The sequence below is a fragment of the Semicossyphus pulcher genome, unplaced genomic scaffold (genome assembly GCF_022749685.1).
Source record: "Semicossyphus pulcher isolate SPU_LCO1_2020_fin unplaced genomic scaffold, fSemPul1.0.p SCAF_7, whole genome shotgun sequence".
NCBI classification, from domain to species: Eukaryota; Metazoa; Chordata; class Actinopteri; order Labriformes; family Labridae; genus Semicossyphus; species Semicossyphus pulcher.
In genome coordinates this window covers 5,005,269-5,029,725 of record NW_027211748.1, presented here as the reverse complement: position 1 = coordinate 5,029,725, position 24,457 = coordinate 5,005,269, and the positions used below count along the sequence as shown (strand labels likewise).

The following is a 24,457-nucleotide window of genomic DNA, read 5'->3' as shown; positions in this document are numbered from 1 at the left end:
AGTCACCATGCAGGCTATTGAGTGACCTACAGCCCCTGGAAAGCGGTAGCATTTTCCCACACTTCTCATGACTTGAACTTCTCACAGTAGCACCAGCCCGAGCTCACTATAGAGCACTTGACCTTTGATCCCACAGGGCTGCCACTGTGAGATGTGTTTAGGGGTTGATGCGGCTGTTAAATGCTGACCCTGGATCAGTTTACGCTGCTCTTTTCTAAGGTATAACCTGCAACTGGCAAGATGACTAACCTTGCACACGCATGCAAAGCCATATCCTATTAGATCCCTTTGAGTTCCTCTGGGGGGTATAAATATGTGAATCAAGGGGATTTGACACTTAAAAGTTGAATGTGTCGGTACAACTCAAATATTCATGTGAGGCTGTTAATCCACTTTTCAAAAGGAATTATTAATAGACCAACTTAGAATAGACTGCGGATGCCTACGAGCAGTCCTGTCTTCCAGCTGTGTTACATAAAATATAATGAATTCAGCATCTAGAGTACCAGAGGGAGAGAAAGCGAGAGGGAGCAAGAGAGCGAGAGGAGTGATGACTTATTTTAGAGCATGACTGATTTATAATGAGGCCCTCAGTACAGACAGATAAACACAGCAGATTCTCCCTGCTCTGGTATCTTGCCGTTATCATGCATGATCTTTAATCTATACATATAAAGACAGAATATTTTACACATCAGATCTTAAGGGCTAAACAGCCCTGAAGCTACGGTACCAAAGCACCCTCTAGTGTCAGGCTTTGGTTTGATGCATCATTTACAACACAAGCTTCTTATATTTATTTGGAAGGTCAAAGTTTCTACATTTAACAGCCCTTTGACTTCAGACAAGTGCAAATATTTATTATATCTTTCAATAAATTTTTGTTTATTACTTTGAAAAGGATTTAAAACTAAATCAATTGTTTAAAAATAGACAACATAACTTGCTTCTCACAACCAGCGTTCATACTTTCTCCATAAAATATACATTACAAAATATATTCTGTTAAACTTTCACTCCATTACATTATCTGTCTGTAGCTGTTCATCTTGCATGTTTGAGTCGCAGCTCAAAGACAATAAATCAATCACTTTCGTCAAGACTTTCAAGGCCCCAGCTGGTCCTTGGAGGGCCCCGGGTGACTCTGGTGTTGCTCCACCAGTCGCAGGATGCTGTCTGAAAGTCCTTTAATGTCTCTGTGAGTGTCGGGATGTGCAGCCAAAGCCTTCAGAAGTTCAGTCACGCCCTCCTGCTCCAGCATGCTGCTGTAATGTGAAGCTAGAGGATAGAGAGAAGAAGTGATAAGAACATGAGAGAGGAAGGGAAGCTTACCTTGATCCACTTGAATATTAATTCTCCGGAGAGGTCTGTACGAGTCTGTTTAACATTGCACAGGGTGTTATAGTTATGGGGATTGTAAAATGATTCAAGGCAGAATAACAGCTCTATTTTACATGAAATAGATACTTTATAAGGTAGAACTAAATAGTATTTTCACGTATGATCGAGTCTTAAAAAATGTCAGAAAGTAGTAAAAAGCTACAATTCTAGTTCTTTAAAGTCCAACGGGGATAAATGAGAAAGAGAAAGAGTTAAAAACCCAAAGTCATTCTGTTTAATACGATATAAAAATAGAAAAAAGTGGGACAAAAAACAACTAAAAATTACTTAAAACATGGGGCCGGTTTAGCTCAGCGGTTGAATCGAGCGTCCCACATACAGAGGCAGCAGTCCTCGGTGCAGCGGTCCCAGGTTCGACTCCCACCCTCAAACCCCTTCGGCATGTTATTCCCCACTCTTTCCCACTGCCACTGTCCTCTCTCTATCAATAAACAGCAAAATAAATACATTTAAATAAAAGACTTAAAATGATTAATCGAATTTAATAATAGTAATAAATCAAAAAAAAAAATTTATTGTTGACAAATACTTTTCTGTCAAACACGGATCACTTATCTGACTAATCTTTGTAGATCTAGTTCTGTAACACATACGCAGTTCAGCGTTTCAAAGTTTCATTTAAGAAAAATGTGATATAAATATTCTGACTACAGGGCGCTGGTTTAGCTCAGTTAGTGAGCAGGCGCCCCATGTACAAAGGCTAAAGCCCTCGTCACACTGATTGCAGGCTCGACCCCTGATCATTTGGTGCATGTCACCCCCCACTCTCTACTCCCCACATTTCCTGTCTCTCTTCAGCTGTCCATTCAAATAAAGGCAAAACATAATCTTAAAAAAATAAATCCATGTGTTTACCATAGTCAAATCTACCCCCAGGATCTCCACAGTGGTCTGTTTGAGTGTCTTACTGTTTTGACTGCAGACCAGATGTATGGCCCAGGCTGCCCACAGCTGCACTCCTGAGGGCTGACAAGTCTGCAGCAATCGAAAAAACGGACTGAACGATCTGAAATGTGGAAACAAAGAGAGAGAAAACACTGAGATTTAAAATAACTGGACCACTGAGTAATTCTGAGCTTTCATTTTTTGGCCTTTTATGCCTGTATTCAGAGAGAAAGTAGAGTGGATAGTGTCAAGAGCAGGGGAGGAAAGAGTGGGGATGATGCGCAGCAAGGGGCCGAGGGTGGGAGTTGAGCGCACTGTAGCCTGTGTGCATGGGACACGTAATTTAACCACTGAGCTAAATCGGCACCTGATTCTGATCATTTTTTGTATGTGCTTGGCCTACTTAACAGTTTAGTTTCTTTTGCATAAATGGTATGGGGTAATGTTAATTAAGGTGTCGCAGAAAAGATTTTAAAGAGAGTTTACATTGCTTTCTTGCGTTACCCCAACTATCCAGATAAATGAGCCCATTAAGGTAGTGTTCATGTTGCAGTTTTGTTTCAAACTCTGCATACGTTATATAAAATACATCAGCAACAACTGGGTTAGAGGTTATGTAAGAGCGTGTAGACAGATTGTAGGATGTGTTTTACTGACTGGAAACAGTTTAAATACAGTTTGGTTGTGAGCTGAACAGACAGGATGAATAAATGCATTAAAAATGACTCCCCTTTTAAAAAGCTTTTTTCCATCTCCCTCACCTGTAAGAGACCATTTCTCTCTCCAGTTGGGTCCACGTCACTATGGATGCGTGCTGCAGAGACAGAAACACACAAAATGTGAATTTAACTGTCTGTTAAATGCAACTGAAGCGAATCAGGAGCTGTTTCCCTCTCACACACACACCAGCTGCTCCAGCACTGTGCAGCGGAGCTCCTCGTCCAGGGTCCAGGCCTCTGGTCTGGAGGCGAGGTGCGCCAGGATCCCCCCTGCAAAGTACCTGACCCCCAACTCCACCTGCGAGTCCTGCAGCAAGCTGAGGACGTGCTCCAGCAGGTCGTCCTCCATCAGGTCAGCCTGTAACTCCTCCATCTCTGCTATGTTGTTCTGAAACGCAGCCAGAAGGACGACAGCAGTGATGACAGCAAAAACAATGTTGGATGTAACTTGGCAGGAAGACGATACAGCCAGAGGGAATACAGGGGCTGTGTTACATCAGAGTGCCTACAGATGGATTTAATTTTATTCCTAGTGGACAAATAATTTGAAACGCTTGAGGGGACAAATGAAAATATTCAACAGAACTCTCGAATTCGGCTGCTGCCGTACGTCACAGCCTGAATGTGGGATTGACTGTACAAAGCCGGTAAAGACTGCAATCACTTTTTGGTTTAAACAAGCTATAAAAACTAGAACAGGCAGTACAATAATAACAACACACACCCACACGCACGCACACACACTCTGACCCACCAGGAGTCCGAGCACTTTCTGTTGAATGGAAGGTTCAGTGTAGTAGGACTGCAACACAAAAAGGGGACAGGAAGATGTTCTTGACCCTCTGTGTGGGTTCATTGCTCTATGAATGCATCTATCAGCTTATTTTTTTTTCAACTCCTCTACCTCCAGAACCTCCTCGTACAGCTCCAGGCCCTGGCACTCGATAAAATTGCGAGCTGCAGTGGGCATCTCATCCGTCAGGTTCCAGAGAGCACTCAGGGCGAACTTCAGAGTGGAGTCTACCACTCCCACCATGGCTTTCTGCTGCACGATAGCCAGCAGCTGCTGTGAGACACACATACGAGACGGAGCGGAGTGATAGAGAGAAGGAGAAAATGAAACATCTTGTAGCAGTACTGATTCAACTGTTGGATGGAATTGTTTACATATTAAACAAGACGTAGAATAAATAAAAATAAATGGGGCAGAGAGAGGGAAGCTTGATTACACAGACAAAAAGTGAAATAGAGACCTGATTGAGTAAACTGAGAAGGACGAGTGCGCTGGGAAACGAGGTGACAATGACAGAGAGTAAATGAGAATACAGAGTGGGGAGGTAATGGAAAATATAGCTGGGAGGAAGACAAAGAGAGAACTAGAAATACGCTCATGCATATCTAGTGCTAATCCGGACGTTGTGTAAGTAGGAAACTAAACACTCTAAAAGTGCAAATGTACCTTCATTATGAAGACGTCCTGCGCAAGCCGAGCAGTCTCCTCTGTGGACAACTGCAAATACAGCAAATACATGAGTGCTTCTTTGAATTCTGGCCGTTTTCTTAAATGTCAAACTGTGTTTTATCACCCAACTTAACAGGGCTGCATTGTTGGCTGTTAAGACTAGTGTCACAGAGCTACAGGAGGGGACAGAGGCACGGAGGCTCTTAGCAGGTTGGACTAACAGGTGCCATGCTATTTTCCCTGCAGCACACTAATGCACGGTAAGTGAGCAGTGTCTTGACCTTGGCCACCAGAATGGAGATGACAGCCACGGCCATCCTCTGGAGCGTCGGATCCTCGTGGCTGCTCAGCCAGTTAATCACCAGCGTGGCTGCTAAATACCTGAACCATGATCACAGCGCGGATGTGAGGAACACAGCATTACAAAAATATAGCAGAGATGTACAGACAAGCCGCAGGAAAATCTGACTTCAGGTCTGCACTTTTACATCTGGGGGCTATTTCTTTTGGCTCTTACATTTCAAGGCAAAATATATTTTAGCTGGATCACAATATGAAGGAAAAACACTACAGTGGCACTAACTGTAAGTGCTCTAATTATCTTGGCTTGTGCGTGGCCGTGGGCTCATGCATCATATTATAGCTGAGAGAAGGAAAACTTACTTGTCAAAAGGGACGTCCTGAAGGATATATTCACTGCAGAGTGCCAGCAGACAGTTCTTTTGCACCTGGAGAGATGGAAAAAGAATAGAAGAAGCATGGGTGTAATATTATATATGGGTACATTACAAAGTATTATAAAGTAAGAGAAAATACTGTGTCAAGGCGGAAGAATGGGAGCTGCAACCAAATGCAGCAAAATGAGGTCAGAAAAAACTGCAACAAAACAAATCTGAATGTCATTTTGCTGTTGTGTAACTACATGATATCATCATGGATCTGTAATCAGATACACACTGAGCGTACCCGCTGACCTGTAGGTGGTTGGGGAAGGTCTTCATGGCGTGCAGCAGCTGGGTGACGGTGCAGCTGAGCAGGCTGACTGGCATGGCCTCTGCCAGGTCCTGAGTGGTCATGTTGAATATGCACGCTGTCGCCACCAGTTGGACGTGCAGGGAGGTGGGGTGGCTCTGCACCCCGCTCAGCACCAACTACAGGAAACACCAAAAAGTTACCTTTATAATCATGTGTGCCTCAGAATAACAAACAGTTTGTGGTTGTGACTGTTGTTGGTTTGTCATCATGTAAATTATCAAGAAAAGGCTGGAGGTCGGGGATAAGAAGGGATGACATAAGCTCTTTTCTCTCTACAGCTACCATCAGACAGTTGTGGGACAGGACATCTCCCATATATTATAAGCATGTATTACTCCAATCATGCCAGCTGTGAAGTTGCATCGAACTATTTTTCTGTAAGGCTCTACTAGCCTCTTTAAGTCCTCTTTCCAATCAGGCCTGAATACTGTAATTATAATGTATATAATAAGTTCAGAGGACAGTTTAATTTTAGCTGTACAGTTTGTTCAAACTGAACCTGAAAAAAAGGTTTTCAAAATGGGAGTAAGTTCCAAAGTCCTTCATATTGAAATATTATTCATTTATAGTGACAAGCTTGAAGATTTCAGTTTTGTTCTCTTGGGCGCCACCTAGTGGCAGTATATGGTAATTGAGGGAGGACATATCCCAATTTAACCAGACATGTACGGTTGGCTCCCTTTGTTCCGGTTGCAACGCTTGATTTTCCTCGCTGACGGTCGCTTTCCTTTTTAGACTGTTTGCCTTCATCAGAGCATCGAATTATTGTTGAAGTTGTATCTGTAGTCATCCATCTTTTCTTTGTTTGTTCAGCCACATTAGATCACTGTTTACTCGCAGACTGCAGAGACCGTGAACGCAGCCGCTTAGCTCCGCCTCCCCTCTCTGGCAGACCAACCACAGCTGGCTGATGTAAAACACGTCACTAACTGGGCGCCGCTTGTGATTTTTTCAGCGAATGTCGGCACACACTCCCAGTCCATAATAGTGCAAATGCAAAGGCTTTCATCAGAGGGCCATAGGATCAGTCACCATCGTGTTACCTCATTCAGCGATAGATAGTGATTCAACAGACATTTATTTAAATGAAAATCTTAGAGATTATCACTCTAATATCTCATTTCTAATCTGAAAACATTGCGATTGAAAATTTTGAATACTACTTAAAACTTCCCATGAATACTGTGTTGTGAATTTCTGTGTGTTTTTCTGTGCTTATAGTGTATATTTTTATTTCTTTTAGAAACATCTCTCCTGCGAATTAAATCCCAGACAGACTTCCTGTTTAAAAAATAGGACTTCATAAGTCACTAACTTCCTACCGAACCAACTAGTTAAGAGTACAGCACATCACCCTTATTAATTTGGCAAAGATATTAGGAACAACTAGAACAAAAAGGTAAAAAAAAAATCATATTCAATTTGCTGTGTAAGGCAACTATTAAACTACAATTCTAGTTTCTTATCTGTGTCCTAATTTTCTAAATGTTCACCAAACTAAACAACAGGACAAAAATAAGACCTGCGTGGTAATGAACTTCTTTAAATACAATGCTAACCACAGTACCTTTAACATATCTGGTCGTGGTTTGTCGCTGTCAGTGGTTAGATTGTAGAGATGGACGAGGGCCTCTCGTACGAAACACTCGCGGTCTCTGTAGCGTCTCAGGGCCTCACACACCTGGTTCTCATTAGCCTCTCCAGTTACCTGAACACACACAGAAAATCAGCACTCTCAGAGGGACAGGAAATGCAGCGGGCATGTTCACTACTTATACAAACAGAGCCTAAGGTCAAAGACAAATGGGAAACTTATGCCAGAGCCGAACTCGTGTGTCTACATGATGTCACAAATATCAACAATGTTAGCACTGGGTTCTTACTTTTAGGTTTTTACGTGATGAAAAGACATTACAGGAGCTAGCCCCAGTGGCTAACAGGCCTAAGAAGACCAGTCCTCCCCTGGCCTCAACAAACGGTCTGACTGCTGCTTCCGTGATTCTCTTCCGTCCAGAGATATCTAGAGAGACAAGGGAAGGAAGGACCTGGGGACTCCCCTCCAGAAGCTGCCGCACTGTTTCATCTCCGTCTCTTCCATCACTGTCATCCACAGTAAAGTGGTCATATGAAAAGTCCAGATGCCTGAGAGCATGAAGCCGACTGAGGACAGACAGAAACCTGGCAGGCGACATGTCCAGCTGCTGCAGCTGGTGTGCGATCAAAGATTTCAGCGTGTTCTTGCAATCAAGGAGCGCGGTAAGTTTTGAGACCGTACTACAGGAAATGTCCAGACTCTCCAGCTGAGGGAGAGTGCAGATATCCTCAAGGACGGCATCCGTCAGGTCTGTGTTGGACAGGTTGAGCATCCTCAAGCCATGCAGGGAGCTGAAGCCAACACAAGACCCTCCATCAACCTCTCCCACTGACTCCCAGTCCAGACGTAGCCCACTGAGGGACAGCCTCTGCAGGCTGGATCTGCACTCCTGGTTGGAGGCCAGGCTTGAGACAATGTTAGCCCCAGTGAGGCCCTCAGAGACCCAGGAGGCGTCTAGTTCCTGGAGTCTGTGAGGGCAGAGGGCCAGGCGAAATGCTTCTGCAGACACTGGACAGAAGCGGATGGAGGCTCGCCGGAGGCGGAGCTCTTTACAGTTTCGGAAAATGCCAACAGTTGTGTCATTCAGTATGCCTTGTAGAGAGAAAAAACAGAGGGATGTTGTAGGAAAAAGTAGCATCAGTTAAGCCAAATTTCCATTTGGGGAAAAGAGTTTTCCCACCATTTCAGCCTGGCATTGTACACTGTGGACTATTATGTCATACGATGCTAGGGTTATTTGAGGGTAATGATGTTCCGCCACAGTAATTACCTCTCGTTTATACAGGAAGTTGAGTGCTTACAAAAATAAAAATACCAAATGTCAAATTTGTCATGGTGTGAGTTTATTTATTCCATTTCTAAAACATTTGCCTGCAGTTAGTTGCCCTCACTTGTTGACACTGATGTGTTAGGAGCCTTTTCTGCCCCCTGACCTACCTTTAGTGGCCATCTTGTGCAGTAACTGATCAGCCATCTCCTGTGGGAAGAGTGGGGCCCAGCTGAGGCACATTGAGCCGTCTGCTCGCCTGCTGCACAGAGCGTCCAGGCTGCGGCACACCTGAGCCAAACAGAGGTCGCACAGGGCCCGGGGGCCCTCAGCAGCATCCTGCAACACACCAACAGGTTATCAAGGGAGACATTTTAACATATTGTTGGTTGAAGAGACATTTATTTAAATTAAAATCTTCAAGATTATATCTTTAAGTTATGTTTTTTTTTTTACAAAAAACTTATCCTGCTTTCTTTAACAGTCATATGTATCACTCACTTTAAATTTTTGTCCTGGACAATGTAAATAAAGGCAGCGTGCACCGTGCAGTATATTGCTTTGTCTGACACCTACCCCTGCCAGCAGTTTCAGGCATTAAAAATAACGATATAGAAATATTCAATCTTGTAGCCAATCTTCTGATTTGCCTTTGTTGCTAATATAGAGTGATCAGAACTAATTTCAGACTCTTTCATAACCAGTGAAAAACTCCTCACAGGAGCTTTAAATGCAGTTTGAAAGCACATATAAGCCCTGACAGTTGTCTACAAGGCTTCTTCCTCAGGGGCTCAGCAGATCCACGGTGACACAGGACACTGCAGGAGTCTAATTTTATCCGCAAGAGATGAGTGACTGCACACAAGTAAAGCCCGTTTAAATCACCTAATCCAACCGCTCTCTGTAGGGCACAGTGGACCGCAGCAGTTGGTCCTACATTGCGGTTTGTAGGCTGAAACGTTTGTCAATGACACACAAAGTTCACGAAAGCCACAAACAGTTAATGAATAAGGGGGACTGGGTCACACTCACCATGCTTGGAGAGTAAACAGACGACAGGAAAACGAAAATAAAGGAATACAAACGGCAGCAAGTTGTTCAGGAAACTTTGACATGAAAAGACGTCATTATTTAAATCCGCTTCTTCCTTTTAAATCAAATAAAGGTTTTGAAATCTTCTATTTTGATTTCGGTCGTTGCTTCTGTGCGTCGAGTATCAACTGTGACAAGATGACCGCCTCCTATTGGTCAGTATATATGACGTCACTGACGGTTTGATTGAAGGACTTGTTAATTCGAGGTAATAGGCTACAGATTTTACATCTATCTATCTATCTGTTGGACTACAAAATACTTCTACCTAGTGTGAACAAGGGGATTTACAATGGTGAAGCTAGAGATGGTAATAAACTAGTTTAGCCACAAGGAGGGGCTCACAGAGAGAGCCGGATTCAACATTTATCCAATATGACAGCTTGTCAGTACAGGTGAAAGAGACAATTACAAACATCAGCAACTATTACCTGGGGCATAAACAGACTTTCCAAAAGCAGTGGAAAAAATGGAAAGAGGGCAACTCATCTGTGTACACCTAGGCCTACATGAAGTGAAAAGGGACCTTAGAGAAGTGTCCATCTTATGTGACATTAGGGCACAAATAAAGCATGGAAGTGTCCCATTATGGCACAAACAAGTCATGTTTAAGGAAAGGTTTTTAAAAAGGACACTCTAAGCACTCCCAACAGAAAAAGATATGGCGTTTGCCCACTTTCCTCTTATGTGTACATGAATTATAAGCAGTTAAATTAAGACAATTTAAGAAGTATGCCACATTTTATAAGCCACAAGTAGCAAAATACACCATTTTGTTTTTAAAGAATTATACAGTATGTTGTCTTCCTTATCCCTTTCATGCCCTTGGGACCTTGCAGATTTATCTTGGGACCCCTTAGTTTGACTAATCCCGCATGCTGGGAAACACTGACCTAACAGCAGGGCTTGTTTAATGTGCAACAGATAGGGCCTACAGATAAAGACTTCCAGGCATGGTTTGAATTAGCACATACTGTGTTTTTTAGCTTCTTTCGGTAACAGCTTCCTCCACACACATGTTCTCCCATATATAATTTATTTAAATTGCATGACCTCTATTATACACAACAGACCACCTAGGAGAGACACACTCCCAACACACATACACACACATATGCTCTCATAAATGTGCGTGTAACATGAAAGCACACACACACACACACTCTTACATTATGAATGTGCTGCCTCGAATGCTTATAAGCAAATCCGTCCTCCCACATGCTGAAGTATTTCTCCCCACGCAGAGAATCCCCATGCATCAAAGCCTGCGCTTCCTCCTCCATCCAAAACATTTAGCTGAGGGGCGTTCTTTTTGTCTGAAAAGCCCTCGGCTTATTGTCCTCATAACCAAATAAACACAGCTGCCAATAGCTTTTGGATGGCTGCGAGAGACACACACATCCCATATTTGGAGCAAACACAGGAGAATCGCGCACATCCAAAACAAATCTCTCGTTATTATGCTTAAGCTACTGGATCGCCAGAATCACTCAGTCATTAGATTTGTGCTGATGGGAAACAGCTTTATGAGCAGGAAGTAGACTATGAGGAATAGTGGAAAAAATGGAGCTGACATTTGTGTGTGTGTGTGTTTATTTGTGAGTGTAAAAGGAAGAAAAGGAGAGTTTATTTGCAGGTCATACAAACCTGACAGACAAAAATGTGGGGGAGACAATAAACATTGTAAACAAGACCTTGGAGGGTTAAAAAAACAGCTTGACTGATTTTGAGTGTCCTTGCAACTCCTTCTGACTTCCAGCCAATCTGATTCGACACTTCATTTCTCATTTGTGTTGAAAGCTTAAATCAGGAGGAGTCTCTCTCTTTTTGTTCCCAAACTTTATGCAACATCAGAGGAGGAAGGCAGGGCCTAGCTTTCCCTCTGCTGCAAAACTCACACCATCAGCCTCCCTCTTTCTGTGTTTGGACCACCCTCTACTGTTTCCTAGTGGACGGGGTTAGCTTGTGCCATAGCTGCACGCAGGCCTTCATTTTCAATGAGAGCACAGACAGAGGGAGACTGAAAGTGAGACGAGGAGAATGGAGAGCATGAACCTGCGTAGGAAACACTGCTGAGACACCAAGCTGGGTCTTACCTGCACCTCCTGGACCGCTGACTTACTCACTGACTCAGGTAAGAAGTTTAATCTGACATTTGTAGGTTTTTTGTGCTTTGAAATGAAGTCAGACTGCTAAAATTTGAGATGCTCCCAACCATCACCAAATGGAATATTTACTGATAAAAGTAAAGGGAAAATGAAACAATGAAGTTAGATTGAAACTCAAGGTGGAAGAAGGGTCCTCTAGACAGGCATGTGTCCATATAAAGAAGGTAAAATGACTGTAAAATGCTAAAACACTAAACCTGGTATAAAACCTAAGTTCAAACCCTTTACAAACTAGCTCATGAATCCTGTCGTCCCCTCAGCAGACAGACGTAATCAGTGGCACCATCAGAATAACTTGCGGGCTAATTGGCGCAGTCTTGAAAATCCGCTGGCCCCCGAGCAAAAGCCACAACAAAGTGAGACTACTGGTGTCTCTGATCTGCAGTATACTCAGGCTGTATGTTGAAATACAGTTGGATAGAAATTAGGGGACACAATTGTATTCCCAGGCATAAGCTCCTTGAAGGTTTTCATGTCAAAGAAAACCTTTTGATTGGGGAGCTTACCGGCAGACTGCAAGATCTCAATGGGACCACTTAGAGTCAGTGGGCCGATTGGCAGTGTCCTCCTGTTCGTCACAGTTGGGCAAACTTGCCACCGCAAAGTTTGACCTGTCTGGTAGCAAGGATTGCATTAATGTAGATGAAGTGGTTGTATCTGTCCAGGTCTGGAAATAGCCTCCTTTATAAGTCGACAAAATAAACATTGCTGCTGTGGTTGACTTGATGAAGACCAGACGGGTGTGAACGACAGAGAGGAACCTGGCCGATGAGATTCACAGCCCTGGCTGAGGAGCCTCTGTGTAAACACTGTCACTCCTGTCAGACCGGGGGCCTGTGAGATTCATATTGTGCGGTCGGAGACGTGCAGACGGGCCAAATAGTTGAGCCCAAGCTATAGAAGGGGATGACCTGTGATTACGGAAAGACAGGGGAAAGTCCTCTCCGGGTAATAATAACGGACTGACAGTGCCAAGGTGTTTCTGAGCTCCGACACATGGCCCATTTTCCTTAAAAGGCCTTTTCCTTTGCCCTCAGATGGTTTATAATCTGTAGCAACAATCTGCTGAAGCTAAAAGACACACTAAAAGGGATTTTCTTGTTCTGCTGAACTTTTAAGTCAGTTATTAAAACATAAAGTTGGCTCAGACTTTCTTCGTGTCAACAAGTCGTTTTTCTTCAGGAAAACATGAAAAACTTGATATTTTATGTTTCCCATGAGTCAAGCACTTCTTTTCCTTTGACAATGATAAAAGGTTACTATTATACTACAGCAGCAGTTTGAGCTTAGGTAATGCTCTGGGATCTGTCCCATTAAGTGTGGTCAGGACTCTTCAGTGCAGCTAAACATCAAGAGGAAACCACAGCAATGATTCAAAGCCTCTGCTGTCTCTGTCTCCGACTCATTTATCTGTGCTTCTTTGGCATCTGTTAAAATCCTCTGCAGATTTGTTTTGATGAGCTCCTCTGTGCAGTGGATCATATTGTGTGCCTGTCAGAAGTGTTAGATGAAGGTTACTTAGCCTCCTTGGCCACATTCACCAGTCTGCCTTCTGGTTGGATTTGGCCCGACTGCCAAAGTCAGCCTCAAGTTGGCTCCCGATTAGCTCCGCTTTCGGATCCAAGCCTGTTTATTGAATGTGGAAGCAGGGACGTTCACTTAGCATGCATTTCTGAACGTCACCCCCCCCCCCCCCCCCGCTCCACTCGTTGTGCTGTCAAAACCAATAAGATCAAATTGCAAGCTCTCCTTCCAAAAATAGACTCCAGAAAACATTACTCATAAATCAGGGATTCCTGCTCCCCCTGCTGCTCCTCAAACACTTCAATTTCTCTTATTCCTCACCAAGATCTGATTTTCTGCTTGTACCAGCCAGAGAGCAATGTCAGACATTAAAATGACTCATGAGGCCCAATTATTACCAACTTCTGACTTCTGCCATCGTGCTTATTAATGATATATACAGGTCTGCACCGCATCAATCAATCAATAAAGCAATTTTTATCTACATAGCGCCAAATCACAACAAGGGACCCAACACTAATCCACTAATGAGCAAGCACTTGGCAACAGTGATAAGGAAAACCTCTCTTAACTTAATCCAAAGGTAACTGGACTTGGTTGACGTTCTCCTCTCATCTGAAAGGAACGTAAACCAAGTCCAGTTCCTTTTGGATTAAGCATCGTATTACCATGACCTGGATGACTGAGAACCTTCACAGACATGTATCTTTAGCAGGCACAAATCTCGAGCAGAACAAGACTCATTGGTGGACAGGCCATCAAAAACTGGCCGAGTAATGCCATCCCATTAAAATGTAAATGTCAACCATGGCCACGGTAACTAAATTTTGTGACAAATACTTTTCATTTTAAGTCAAATATTTGTCAGACTCAGATGTTTTCTGACATTAATTCTCCACTCGTGCCAGATGAGGTCCACTGAAACGCTATAGGGGAGGTTCATGGAAGGTCTGATCCAGGAGATCTACAGAAATATGAAAAACAAATCCCAGCACTCGCACACACCCAGACACCTGATACAGATGTGGGCTGTAAGGACAGAGAAGTCATGAGGGAATGTATTGAAAATTTCAGTTACGATAACAGATCTGCAGTGGGTGGGTGGCACTGCTCTTACTCCAAGCGTACCAGAAGGTGCATCTAGCCAAGAGCAGGACTGTCTGCAGCACTCAGTGTGATTCCAGCTGCGTCTTTGCCACAGTCTGTTACCTTTCACTTCAAATTTCCACGCTCACTCACTTCATAATTAAGTAAGACTCTTGTGTTGAGTCTTAACTGGAAGCACGCTCCTGTACTATGCCAACAGATGCACCGTGACTATGTAGGATTTGCAGGCACGGTGCTTATATAGGATTACATTGGATTAGAGGTGGAAGGAAAACATCTGGTAGGAAATGGAACAAAAAGTACAAAATGAGTGGTAACGAAAAAGAAAACTTCTTTGCAACTTCTTGGCCCAAATTAAAGAATAAGTCTGGTGATTTTCAACATTATTCTTTCTGTCAGGGAGGTTAATGAAAAGGCCAGAGCCAACAATGAATTTATCCCTATAATTATTGTTTGTAAAGCCAAAGTTTGATTATTCATAATCCTCTGTGCCATTTCAGTAATAAAACTATTAATAACCGCACAATAAGCAACGGCACTGCACTTCGAGACATTGTCCGTTGTCATGACAAACATTGGCACGAGTTTATTTAGAGTCAATTCGATCCTTGTGCTGTCAATACTCCTAACCCACCAAATTAATGTTGGCTTAAATGGCTGAAAGTGGTCCTCAACAAAAACGACTGTACTAAAGCGAAGCAGTTTGTTGAGCTCAATGCTACAATAAGCAGGGTTACACACTCACAATGATAATGTTAACATGCTGCAGTTTAGCAGGTATTAAGTTGGCCATTTCGACATCATACATGAGCTTATATACATGCTACACAAAACACCAAGTTCAGCTCAGGCTGAGTATTCTTTGTGGTGGAAATATGACATTTTTTGGCAAATTCTGAGCTGTTGATGGAGCCAGATGTTAACTCAGAAGCTCAATTAGGTGATTACAAGTTATTCTGAAGGGGACATGGATGATGTATTCATGGAATTCCATCCAACTGTTATTGAAGCATCTCACGCATACCAAAAATAGTTGGTGGCGCTAGAGGATCACAAAAGTCATATTCCCTTGGATCCATGATGTCCAACGTTTAATGGAAATCCTTTAGGTTTTGTAATATCTGAGATAACTGACAAACCATTGGAACCACTGATGGACAGAGCAACATTGCCATCCCTGGAGCCAATTCAAAATCATAGCCATAAATGAATCTACACTTGTGAGCCATTTTAAATATTCACATCATTGGTAGGAACCAATGGACTCAAGGTAGAGAGTCAAAAACAGGGTAGGTAAGTTGGAAAGTATCGACAAGCAGACATTGTTGGTTCTGGTTGGTCTTTTTATGGGATTTATTGACAACATGTTGATTAAAGAATAATACTAACCTTTTCCTTGATCTCCACATCTCACTCCTTGTTATAGACCTTTTGCTTGATTGCTGTTAAAGAGAGGAGGAAACATGGGACCTGGAACATGGAGCCTTTTTATTCTGTTTGGTCTGTCACTCTGGAGCAACAGCCAAGCCCTCGCCAAGCACCCCATCCTTTCCAGGATACGAAGGGCTCCTGAGGCCAACGGAGAAAACAAGAAGTGCTCCTACACCTTCCTGGTCCCTGAGCAGAAGATCACAGGTCCCATCTGTGCTGCCCGGGGATATTCAACTGACAAAGACAGAGTGACACGACTGGATGTGGCTGGTGTGCGTGACCTCCTGTCGAAGCAGCGTCGGGAGATGGAGACTTTGAAGCTGGTTGTGGATGTGGACGGCAACTTGGTGAATGAGATGAAGCTGTTGAGGAAAGAGAGCAGGAACATGAACTCCAGGGTGACCCAGCTCTACATGCAGCTGCTGCATGAGATCATTAGGAAGAGGGATAACTCACTGGAGCTGGCGCAGCTGGAGACGCGTATCCTCAATGCCACCACTGAGTCACTGCGCTTGGCCTCCAGGTACAGGGAACTGGAGACCAAATACGCAGCCCTCTCTGCAATAGTGAACAACCAGTCAGTGCTGATTGGGGCTTTAGAGGAACGTTGTATGCAGGTGTACAGCCGCAGGCATGAGCAGCCACCCATGGGACCTCCACTTGTGCAGGTGGTGCCTGAGAACATTCCTGTTAATGTGCCACGTTTCACCAATGAGATCCAGAGGGACAACAACAGAGGGTTTGCCCGAGAAAGGGGCTCTCGCTCTGGACCATCACCCACAAGTGGAACCCTGGAGGCTCAAAAACCTCCACAGAGAAACTTCAGTGCTGAAGGTGAGTGAGTGAGATGGTGAATGGTCCATCCATCCATCCATCCATCCATCCATCCATCCATTTATTCATTGATGCATCCATTCATCCATCCATCCATCCATTAATCTATCCATCCATCCATCCATTAATCTATCTATCCATCCATCTAATTTATTTTCATTATTTTCTTCATTGATTCAGTCAAGAAATTCAAAAAAATCATGGTCAAATATATGGCAGTCATGACTTTTCTTGCCAACTATAACAAAATAATAATCACAGAGTTAAAATACAGCTGCAGGTGGGCCAGTGGCCTTACTTTGAAAGGTTAAGGATTTGCAAACTCAGCTGGAACTCAGCTCCCCCGCTCGACAGAAAGAACACAAACCAGGATGGAAATAAAAATGTTGTAACGTCTCAATTGAGGCAGGGGACTTAAAGCAAAGCAAAGAAAGACCTAACCAGTGAGATTTTGCTCATCAACAGAAAGTCCTGACACATTTAGATCGCCCTCGCCCAAGAATAATAAAGTCTGTAGGATTTCAGTGCGGCTGGGTATGGAAATGATCCTTTGCGAGACTGTTCCATTGCATGTGAGATGCAGACAAAACCAGGCTGCCGTGATCCTACAAACCACAGAGTAGACGCACTCCTGCTACACTTCATGAACTGAATGGACTTCCTTTACATTATTATTGTTATTAGCTGGGAGGGGGTTACTCCACCTTTAAATAAACTTACGACGACATGTGGTTTTAATTAAAAAGGCTTGTAATGAGAATGTGGAATTACCTAGAGAAAAAGCAGACGTTGGTCACTTATATGTTGGGTTAACTGTTAAGTTTTTTTGTTATTGTTTTTTTTACCTCAAATGAAAGCAAGTTCTTGTTGAAGTGACGTAATTTTCTCCTTTCTGTGCTGCTGTTCTGGAAGGACATAATGAACATCTTTGCCTAGGAACCTAAATCTGTTTTCTATTACTCTGTCTGCCTGTGTGATTCTTGTTTACTCGTTTTGCTACTTATTTATCCCTCAGACAGTGACAGAAATGTCTCTCATGTAAACTCATAGAGGTCACGTAGTTGTCTCAGTGCTCTGGCACCAGAGGTAGCTAAACTGCCCGACAAAGCAAAAACACAGTGACTACACGCTTAGTCAAAATTTAGTTAAAACCAGATTAAGCCTTTTTCAGAGAAGTTTAACCGTTTTGATTTTTTATGCTGTAGAAACTACGAAAATAAAGGTACAAACCAGCATTGACTACATGCTAGCTAGGCTAGCCGGAGGGCATGTATAGCTAGCCTTAGCCAAAGCTAATTTGCTGTATTTTTCTGACCTCTATCCTGTATTTGAAAACCCAATTGTGTTATGCAAACATAGTAATTGAGATTTATTTTTACCACATGAAAAAGGCAGGCAATAGATCGAATGAGAAGGAGGAAAGGATAGGGAAAAATAACACCAGATAAAGTCCTGCTTGAAGCTAACCATCCTAGCTAAGATGCCCTGTTCATGTTTCAAACATTTGTCTGGTCTTGTCTATATATATTTTTTTATTTTTGATGAGTTGTGTGAAGTTGCCGGATATTATCCCTAAAACATCTTATAACGACAGTATTGAATTACCAAAGGGCAGATGTTTGTCACTCTTTTGATGTGTTGTTTAAACTCAAATCAAAGCAAGTTGTTTATTGTTGGAGTGACGTAACGTGCCCCATTCTATTCTCAGCATGTTTGCATAGGATCCTGTTTTCTATTACTTTGCATGCTTGTGTGATTTTTGTTCTTGTTTACTGTTTTTTCCTACTTATTTAGCCCTCAGACAGTGACTACAATGTCTATTATGTAATTTCAAAGCAGTCATCGTGTTGTCTCAGTGCTCTGGCACCAGATGTGGCTGACACTGCCCTACAAAGCAAAAACACCGTGACTACATGCTTAGTCAAAATTAAATCAGACTTTTTGACACAAGATCAACCATTTTTATGCTGCAGAAACGATGAAATATGAAGTAAAAACAAACAGCATACAGTGCCTACATCTTAGATTAGTCTGTCAGAGCTAGCCTTAGCTAAAGCTTATTTGCTGTCTTTTTCCTACCTCTTTCCTGATCAAAAAACCAATTGCAGTGCGCCAACTTCTTGGTCATTCTTAGCTCATAGACATGGCAGGCGCTATATTGAAAGGTCAAGTGAATGGAGGGGATAACACCAGGAAAAGTAGTTATTCTTAAAGCTAACTGTCCTAGCTAAGATGCTCCGTTCACAGATTATAGACTGTCAGATTGTTTTGCTTTTTGTTTGGGGTTGTGTGGTGAAGATTGGTGGTAATTATCTTAAAAATATCTTGTATTGAGAATATTGTTGACGTTGGTCCCTTATACCGGTTATTGGTTAATTATTTGCTGTTTTACCTAGTGTTTACAGGTTCTCCTTAAGCCTTCAGTGACTACATGGATCTGAAAAAACAATTGTGTTACACATCTTTGTAATAGAGATATTTTTTGACAGAGATTAAACCATTTATATTTTTTTATGTCATGGAAACTACAGAGTAAAAACCAGCACTGCATGCTAGCTAGGCTAGCCTGAGGACAGAAATAGCTAGCCTTAGCTAAAGCTAATTCAACCTATTTCCATTTTCCAGCTGTTTTCTGTAAATAAAAAACATTTTGTTGCTCAAATGTGTTAAAAATAAAGATCTTTCTTTACTCGCATACTGTAAATAAGGCAGCCACTAAATCTAATCATAATGTAGAACAAAGAAAGCTAGCTTTATTATTGTTATCTTTGTGGATTGTGGGGTGAAAGTTGCGATAAATGTCCAAAATGAACCTTCAAATAAGATTTCACAACTCTGCATTACACTGTGACACACTCTCCTTTCCAGTCGGCCCTCCCTTTCTTAACACCTGCCTCCCTCTGTTATTGTTCCTTCTGTCAGGTCTGTTCAGAGACTGTCTGGATGCGCAGGAAGCTGGCCACAGCACCAGCGGCATGTACCTGATCAGACCAGACGAAGCAGAGAGGCCAGTGCAGGTCTGGTGTGAACAGGATATCGACAACGGGGGCTGGACCGTCATCCAGAGCAGGAGAGACGGATCTGTTAACTTCTTCAGGAACTGGGATAACTACAAGGTGATGACAATGACACTTCCCCTGACCTGTCTGTCTTATTTTCTCTCTCCTCTACTGAGACGACCAGAATGTCTGACCTATCCAGAGACAACAGGGGTGATGTTATATGATCCGAATAGGGGTCTTTTGGACTATTTCCCCGGCTGGAATCCTTGTGTTTTCACTTACTGTAAAATATAACGCCCTGTCAGCAGCACTTTTTGTGAAGGTCATTTGGTTTGAGATTCCCATTATGAAACATTAGATGCCCCACTAGGAAGGTATGTTCCACAGCTCAATCTGCAGCCATTTCTTTCCAAAACCGCTACTACTATGGTGCTTTCCTGGATGGATTGCATGGTTGGCTTACACCGCCACACCATATAGGCCCACTCATCAAAGCTCTGTGAGAATGAGACGGAGTATATCACTGCTGGCAGCCCCTTGCGATCCAGGTTTCCATTCAGCCGGGCCGGGCCTGCGCATGTGTAACTAGAAGCTAAATTGCTCTCTTCAAAATTGATTTGCCTCTGCGCTCTCCCACAAAGCCACCACATGTACGCACACACAGCAGCAGAGACGAGGCCACGGACTGAAACCCTACATCATTCATCATCTGCTGGCTCACCCAGCTAATCCACAATCACAAACTTCAACTTTCTCTACCGAGTGAAGTGTTCTGGACGCACATGCCAGACGCAGATTGCTCGCGGTTATTCAACACGATGAGCCCAGGCCAGTTTCGCCATTAGCCGTGATCCAAAAGATCTGTGAGGTTTGAGCGAGAAACCAGAATTCTGGAGATGGATGCTTATTTTCCTGCATAAACTCAACAACATGTCGTTTTTAGTCATTTCAAAGAGAGTCAGACATTCTCTTTCCACAGCGTAATCTTTCTTGTGAAGTTTTGTAGTTTATCTTAAACCACGACCGAAACGTCATCAAAAAGAAAATTTGTTCATTTGTTCACTCACAATCCCACAGCCGCATCAACAATTAGGTTTCATGTTCCCAAACAATTCTCATGTTTCTAAACTCCTCGGGCTACCACATGGAAAACACTATTCTATTATTTTCTGTAATCGTTCCCTTACCTTCCTTTGACTCAGAGCGGCTTTGGAAACATCGATGGGGAATACTGGCTCGGTCTGGAAGGCATCTACAACCTGGGGAGGCAGGGGGACTACAAGCTGCTGGTGGAGCTGGAGGACTGGATGGACAAGAAGGTCTATGCCCAGTACAGCAGCTTCCATCTCGAGCCTGAGAGCGAGAGTTTCCGCCTGCGCCTGGGCACTTACCAGGGCAACGCCGGGGACTCGTTGAGCAGCCACAACGGGAAACAGTTCACCACTCTGGATCGAGACAAGGATGGCTTCACAGGTACACGAACATAGATTTCCTTATTTTGTGCTGTTGTAGCATGTAGTGAAATTTAAAGTGTTATATTTTGTTGAAATGCCAAACCATCCTCTAATGTCAACGGCGCTTACATCAGACTAGTATCGTGGTCATAATCATTGTCCTGGTTTTAGATATCTGCTTAAGCCCTTATCCTGGTTTTGAGGAACCTCGACCTGCTTCCAAAAGTACTCCAATATAACTAGGACACTGTGGCATATAAACACCTTTTCCAGGTTTCTGAACAGTCTTTGTTGGGACAGAAAAGATCAAGATAGACCTACCTAGAAATATACAGGGCTAAGAATAATTTATGTTCAATGTAAACATCACACCCTGATTAAGTTTTACCAGGACAAGGCTTAAAACCTGGATACAAATGAGCATGTAAACTCCCTCTTTGACGACAAAACTTGTTTTAGCAGCTGGGGGTGGCTTTTTTGTAGTTGTTTTCAGTGAGAGGCTTTTTGCGTGCTGCTTTTGCGTTGCAGAGCGCCTCGTGTTTTCCCGCTCTGTGCGCCTCGAGTTTTTGAGGAAACGCTCTCTGAGTGCCTTGAGTTGAAAAAACTTAAACTCAAAGCAGAAAAGCGCCCAACGTCATTGCCATTTTTTCTGATTGTCCAATCGGATGAAAGGAGAGGCGAGCATTCTGTCAGTTTACAATATATCGGTAAGGTTAATGACAGCTAATGATTCGGTGGTTGCCTTAACAACAGTAGAAAAAAAGGTGCACTGTTTGTTTACACCTTGTGCATGTTCTGCTTCTGCAATGCCGGAGCGCTTTTTATAACCACACGCTGGGACGGCTTTACGCCTGCATTGCTTGGTCCAATGTAAAATGGCAAGGGCGGAACATCGTTACGGCACTGTGGCCGCATTGCAATGTAAAAAGGGCTTTCGACTCTTACATGTCAAATGCAGCACATCTCCCTGGAATCCCACAATGCCTTATGAAGTAATTCACTCTCATCCAATAAAAAATGAATTAACAAATTACGCAGTAGCAGTGCTCGTCACATTAATGGTTGGAGAAAGAGGTCTTTTTGCACACTACCAACAGTCTATCTGAAAAAGTAAAAAAAAGAACTACATCTGACGACAACGATATGCTTTTTTGATTTGTTCTCTCAGTTAAACACAATTCCTGGTATAACTAATCATGACCCTCCTTGTTTCCCCTCTACAGGTAACTGCGCCCATTTCCATAAAGGAGGCTGGTGGTACAATGCTTGCGGCCAAGCCAACCTGAACGGTGTCTGGTACACCGGAGGCGTCTACCGCAGCAAATTCCAGGACGGGATCTTCTGGGCCGACTACGGCGGAGGCTTCTACTCCATGAAGTCTGTCCGAATGATGATCAGGCCCATAGACTGAGGAGATCCTGTACGCCAGGGGCAGCTATGGAGGCCAGGGCAAACATGAACCTCATTAACCTCAATAGTGACTTGAAGTGCCTGTTGTAGACAGACATGGACTCTGTGTGAAGATCGTTGTCTTTATATTTTAATAGATGCACTCATAGCGGGATTTAGGGTACATTACTATTTATAGTAAGCCATACGGCTCTTTTACCCACCAAATACTCATGATGTTGAATGGAAATTTAGAATAATTGCCAAAAGATGACCAACTTATTAAGATACCACAGTGTTATCCTCAGTACAAGGTCGGCCCAGTGAGAGGAGGCGCCACTCTTAACACAACTTCATGGGTATTAATTTCATTCATAAGCTTTAACGTCATGGGATCTATAAGCAGCTCTTCCTACCTCGCCAAGATAAACTGGTGAGGATGTGGAAACACTCATAGATGGTATTTAACTTTTGCTGTTGTTACTGGGAGCTGGAAAACACATTTCATTTGTGCCTGTAAAGATTTATTTACACTCTGTATCCACCTCCAGATCAGAAAACATTTGAGGTTTAAATTTCTACTTTATGTAAAGGCGATTACGCAGAAACAGTACAGATTTTGTTTTTTCTTCTTAAACTGAATATGACCTTTATAGTGTATGTTAAAGTGCTTTGTGCAAGAGTAGATGTCCAGTAATGATAATTTATGTGTATAATTAACTTATCATAACAGTGAAAAGGGCCAGGTGTCCTGAGGGAACGTTAAATGATCCTGCAGAAAAAAAGTGCTAATTTCCTCCACTGTATATGTGACAATCATTCTCAATGTGTGCTCACACGGATGGAGATTGCTCCTATATGTTTTTCTCATCTGGCTGTTGATTAAATTTCAGTATGATTCTGGGAAAAACAAGCATTGTCGAGAGGGGGAAAAAAAAGATGTTTTGAGTGGTTTTCGAGCACGAAAAATATGCCGAGCAAGCGCGTTGAGAGTTATAGGCAGACAACGAGAAACACATTGCTGAAAGCCAGACAGGATGGAGAACGAAACGGAGAGGAGGGCGGGCAGGGGATGAACTGGGATGGAACCAGTCCAAATTTCCAGCTTATTTCCCCCCTCCTCTTCCTTTTAAATACAGAGAAATTTACATTCTTTCCACAGAAAAGTGCTCAAACTGTATGTTTTCATAAAAGTATCTTTCATTGACAAAGTCACGGGTTCCTGCACTCTATAATCACCGGTATGGAAAGAAAGCAGCATCCTTGTGGGGAAACCGTCCCCGAGGAGAGGGGAGCGAGGGGGCTGAGGGTTTGATGTGGTGGGTCTGCTTCGAACAACAACGTTACATCCAGCGGGCTTCAGTCTCTGAGACGAAAATAGACCCTCATATTGTGCTGTTTTGTTTTTTTTATTGACCACAACATCCCTCACACCCATCTCTTTAAGAAAGTTTTATAAAGCAAAACGAGGATACCGGTCAAACCCAGCTGGACATGGAAGCATGTTTATGAACACGTAAAAAAAAAAAGCCTGTCTTATAAAAACAGCACTGTAATGTTAAAAAAAACAGCAATAAAAGCTGAAACCAGTGAGTCACAATGCTTGGCAGAACAATATCACCAGGAGACAGTCAATAAATGGAGAACATTAGGGTCACATCAGGGGACAGTGTTATTTATTCAAATTCAAAGGAGTCCTGTACTGATTTACACTGCTTACCAAATCATAATTAGGGCATGACTTGTTAGTTTTTAGGATTTGTCAAAATGTGTGAGTCATGCAGAGGAAATGTTGTGTAATTCAAACAGATACTGTAAGTCTATTTGGAAGGAGATGCCAAAGAAGGTTTCCAACTGGATTTATGAAGCTAAAACAGAAACAGTTAGCTTGGCTGCGTGTGCTTTGAGTTGAAAAAGTCATAGAATACAGATGAGCACATTACAGAGACGTCCTGTTTCATGTGGCAACACATTTCAACGGATGACTTGTAAATGCCAGCTCATCAGTTCAAGTCTGATTCACAACCTAAACTACACTATTTCCTATTGTCTTGTCTTTGTTCCATTGTCTAACAAAGCACAATGGATACCCT

At 42.9% G+C, this 24,457-nt stretch overlaps 2 protein-coding genes across 2 annotated transcripts; one reads left to right on the top strand and one right to left on the bottom strand.

The window, feature by feature from the left end:
* Window positions 1–592: 592 nt before the first annotated feature.
* LOC138611189 (protein zyg-11 homolog) lies at window positions 593–14,287 on the bottom strand. Its single transcript, XM_069684164.1, has 14 exons — window positions 14,276–14,287; window positions 8,534–8,702; window positions 7,386–8,188; window positions 7,070–7,210; window positions 5,442–5,618; window positions 5,131–5,195; window positions 4,749–4,848; window positions 4,465–4,515; window positions 3,910–4,071; window positions 3,760–3,807; window positions 3,193–3,393; window positions 3,048–3,100; window positions 2,310–2,407; window positions 593–1,278 (listed from the first exon to the last, which is right to left on the bottom strand). The coding sequence occupies exons 1-14, from the start codon at window positions 14,285–14,287 to the stop codon at window positions 1,106–1,108; spliced, it is 2,253 nt and encodes a 750-aa protein (XP_069540265.1). The 3' UTR covers window positions 593–1,105.
* Window positions 11,470–24,021, top strand: LOC138612154 (angiopoietin-related protein 1-like). Its single transcript, XM_069685463.1, has 5 exons — window positions 11,470–11,589; window positions 15,681–16,519; window positions 19,442–19,635; window positions 20,724–20,994; window positions 22,199–24,021. The coding sequence occupies exons 2-5, from the start codon at window positions 15,718–15,720 to the stop codon at window positions 22,384–22,386; spliced, it is 1,455 nt and encodes a 484-aa protein (XP_069541564.1). The 5' UTR covers window positions 11,470–11,589; window positions 15,681–15,717; the 3' UTR covers window positions 22,387–24,021.
* Window positions 24,022–24,457: the final 436 nt, after the last annotated feature.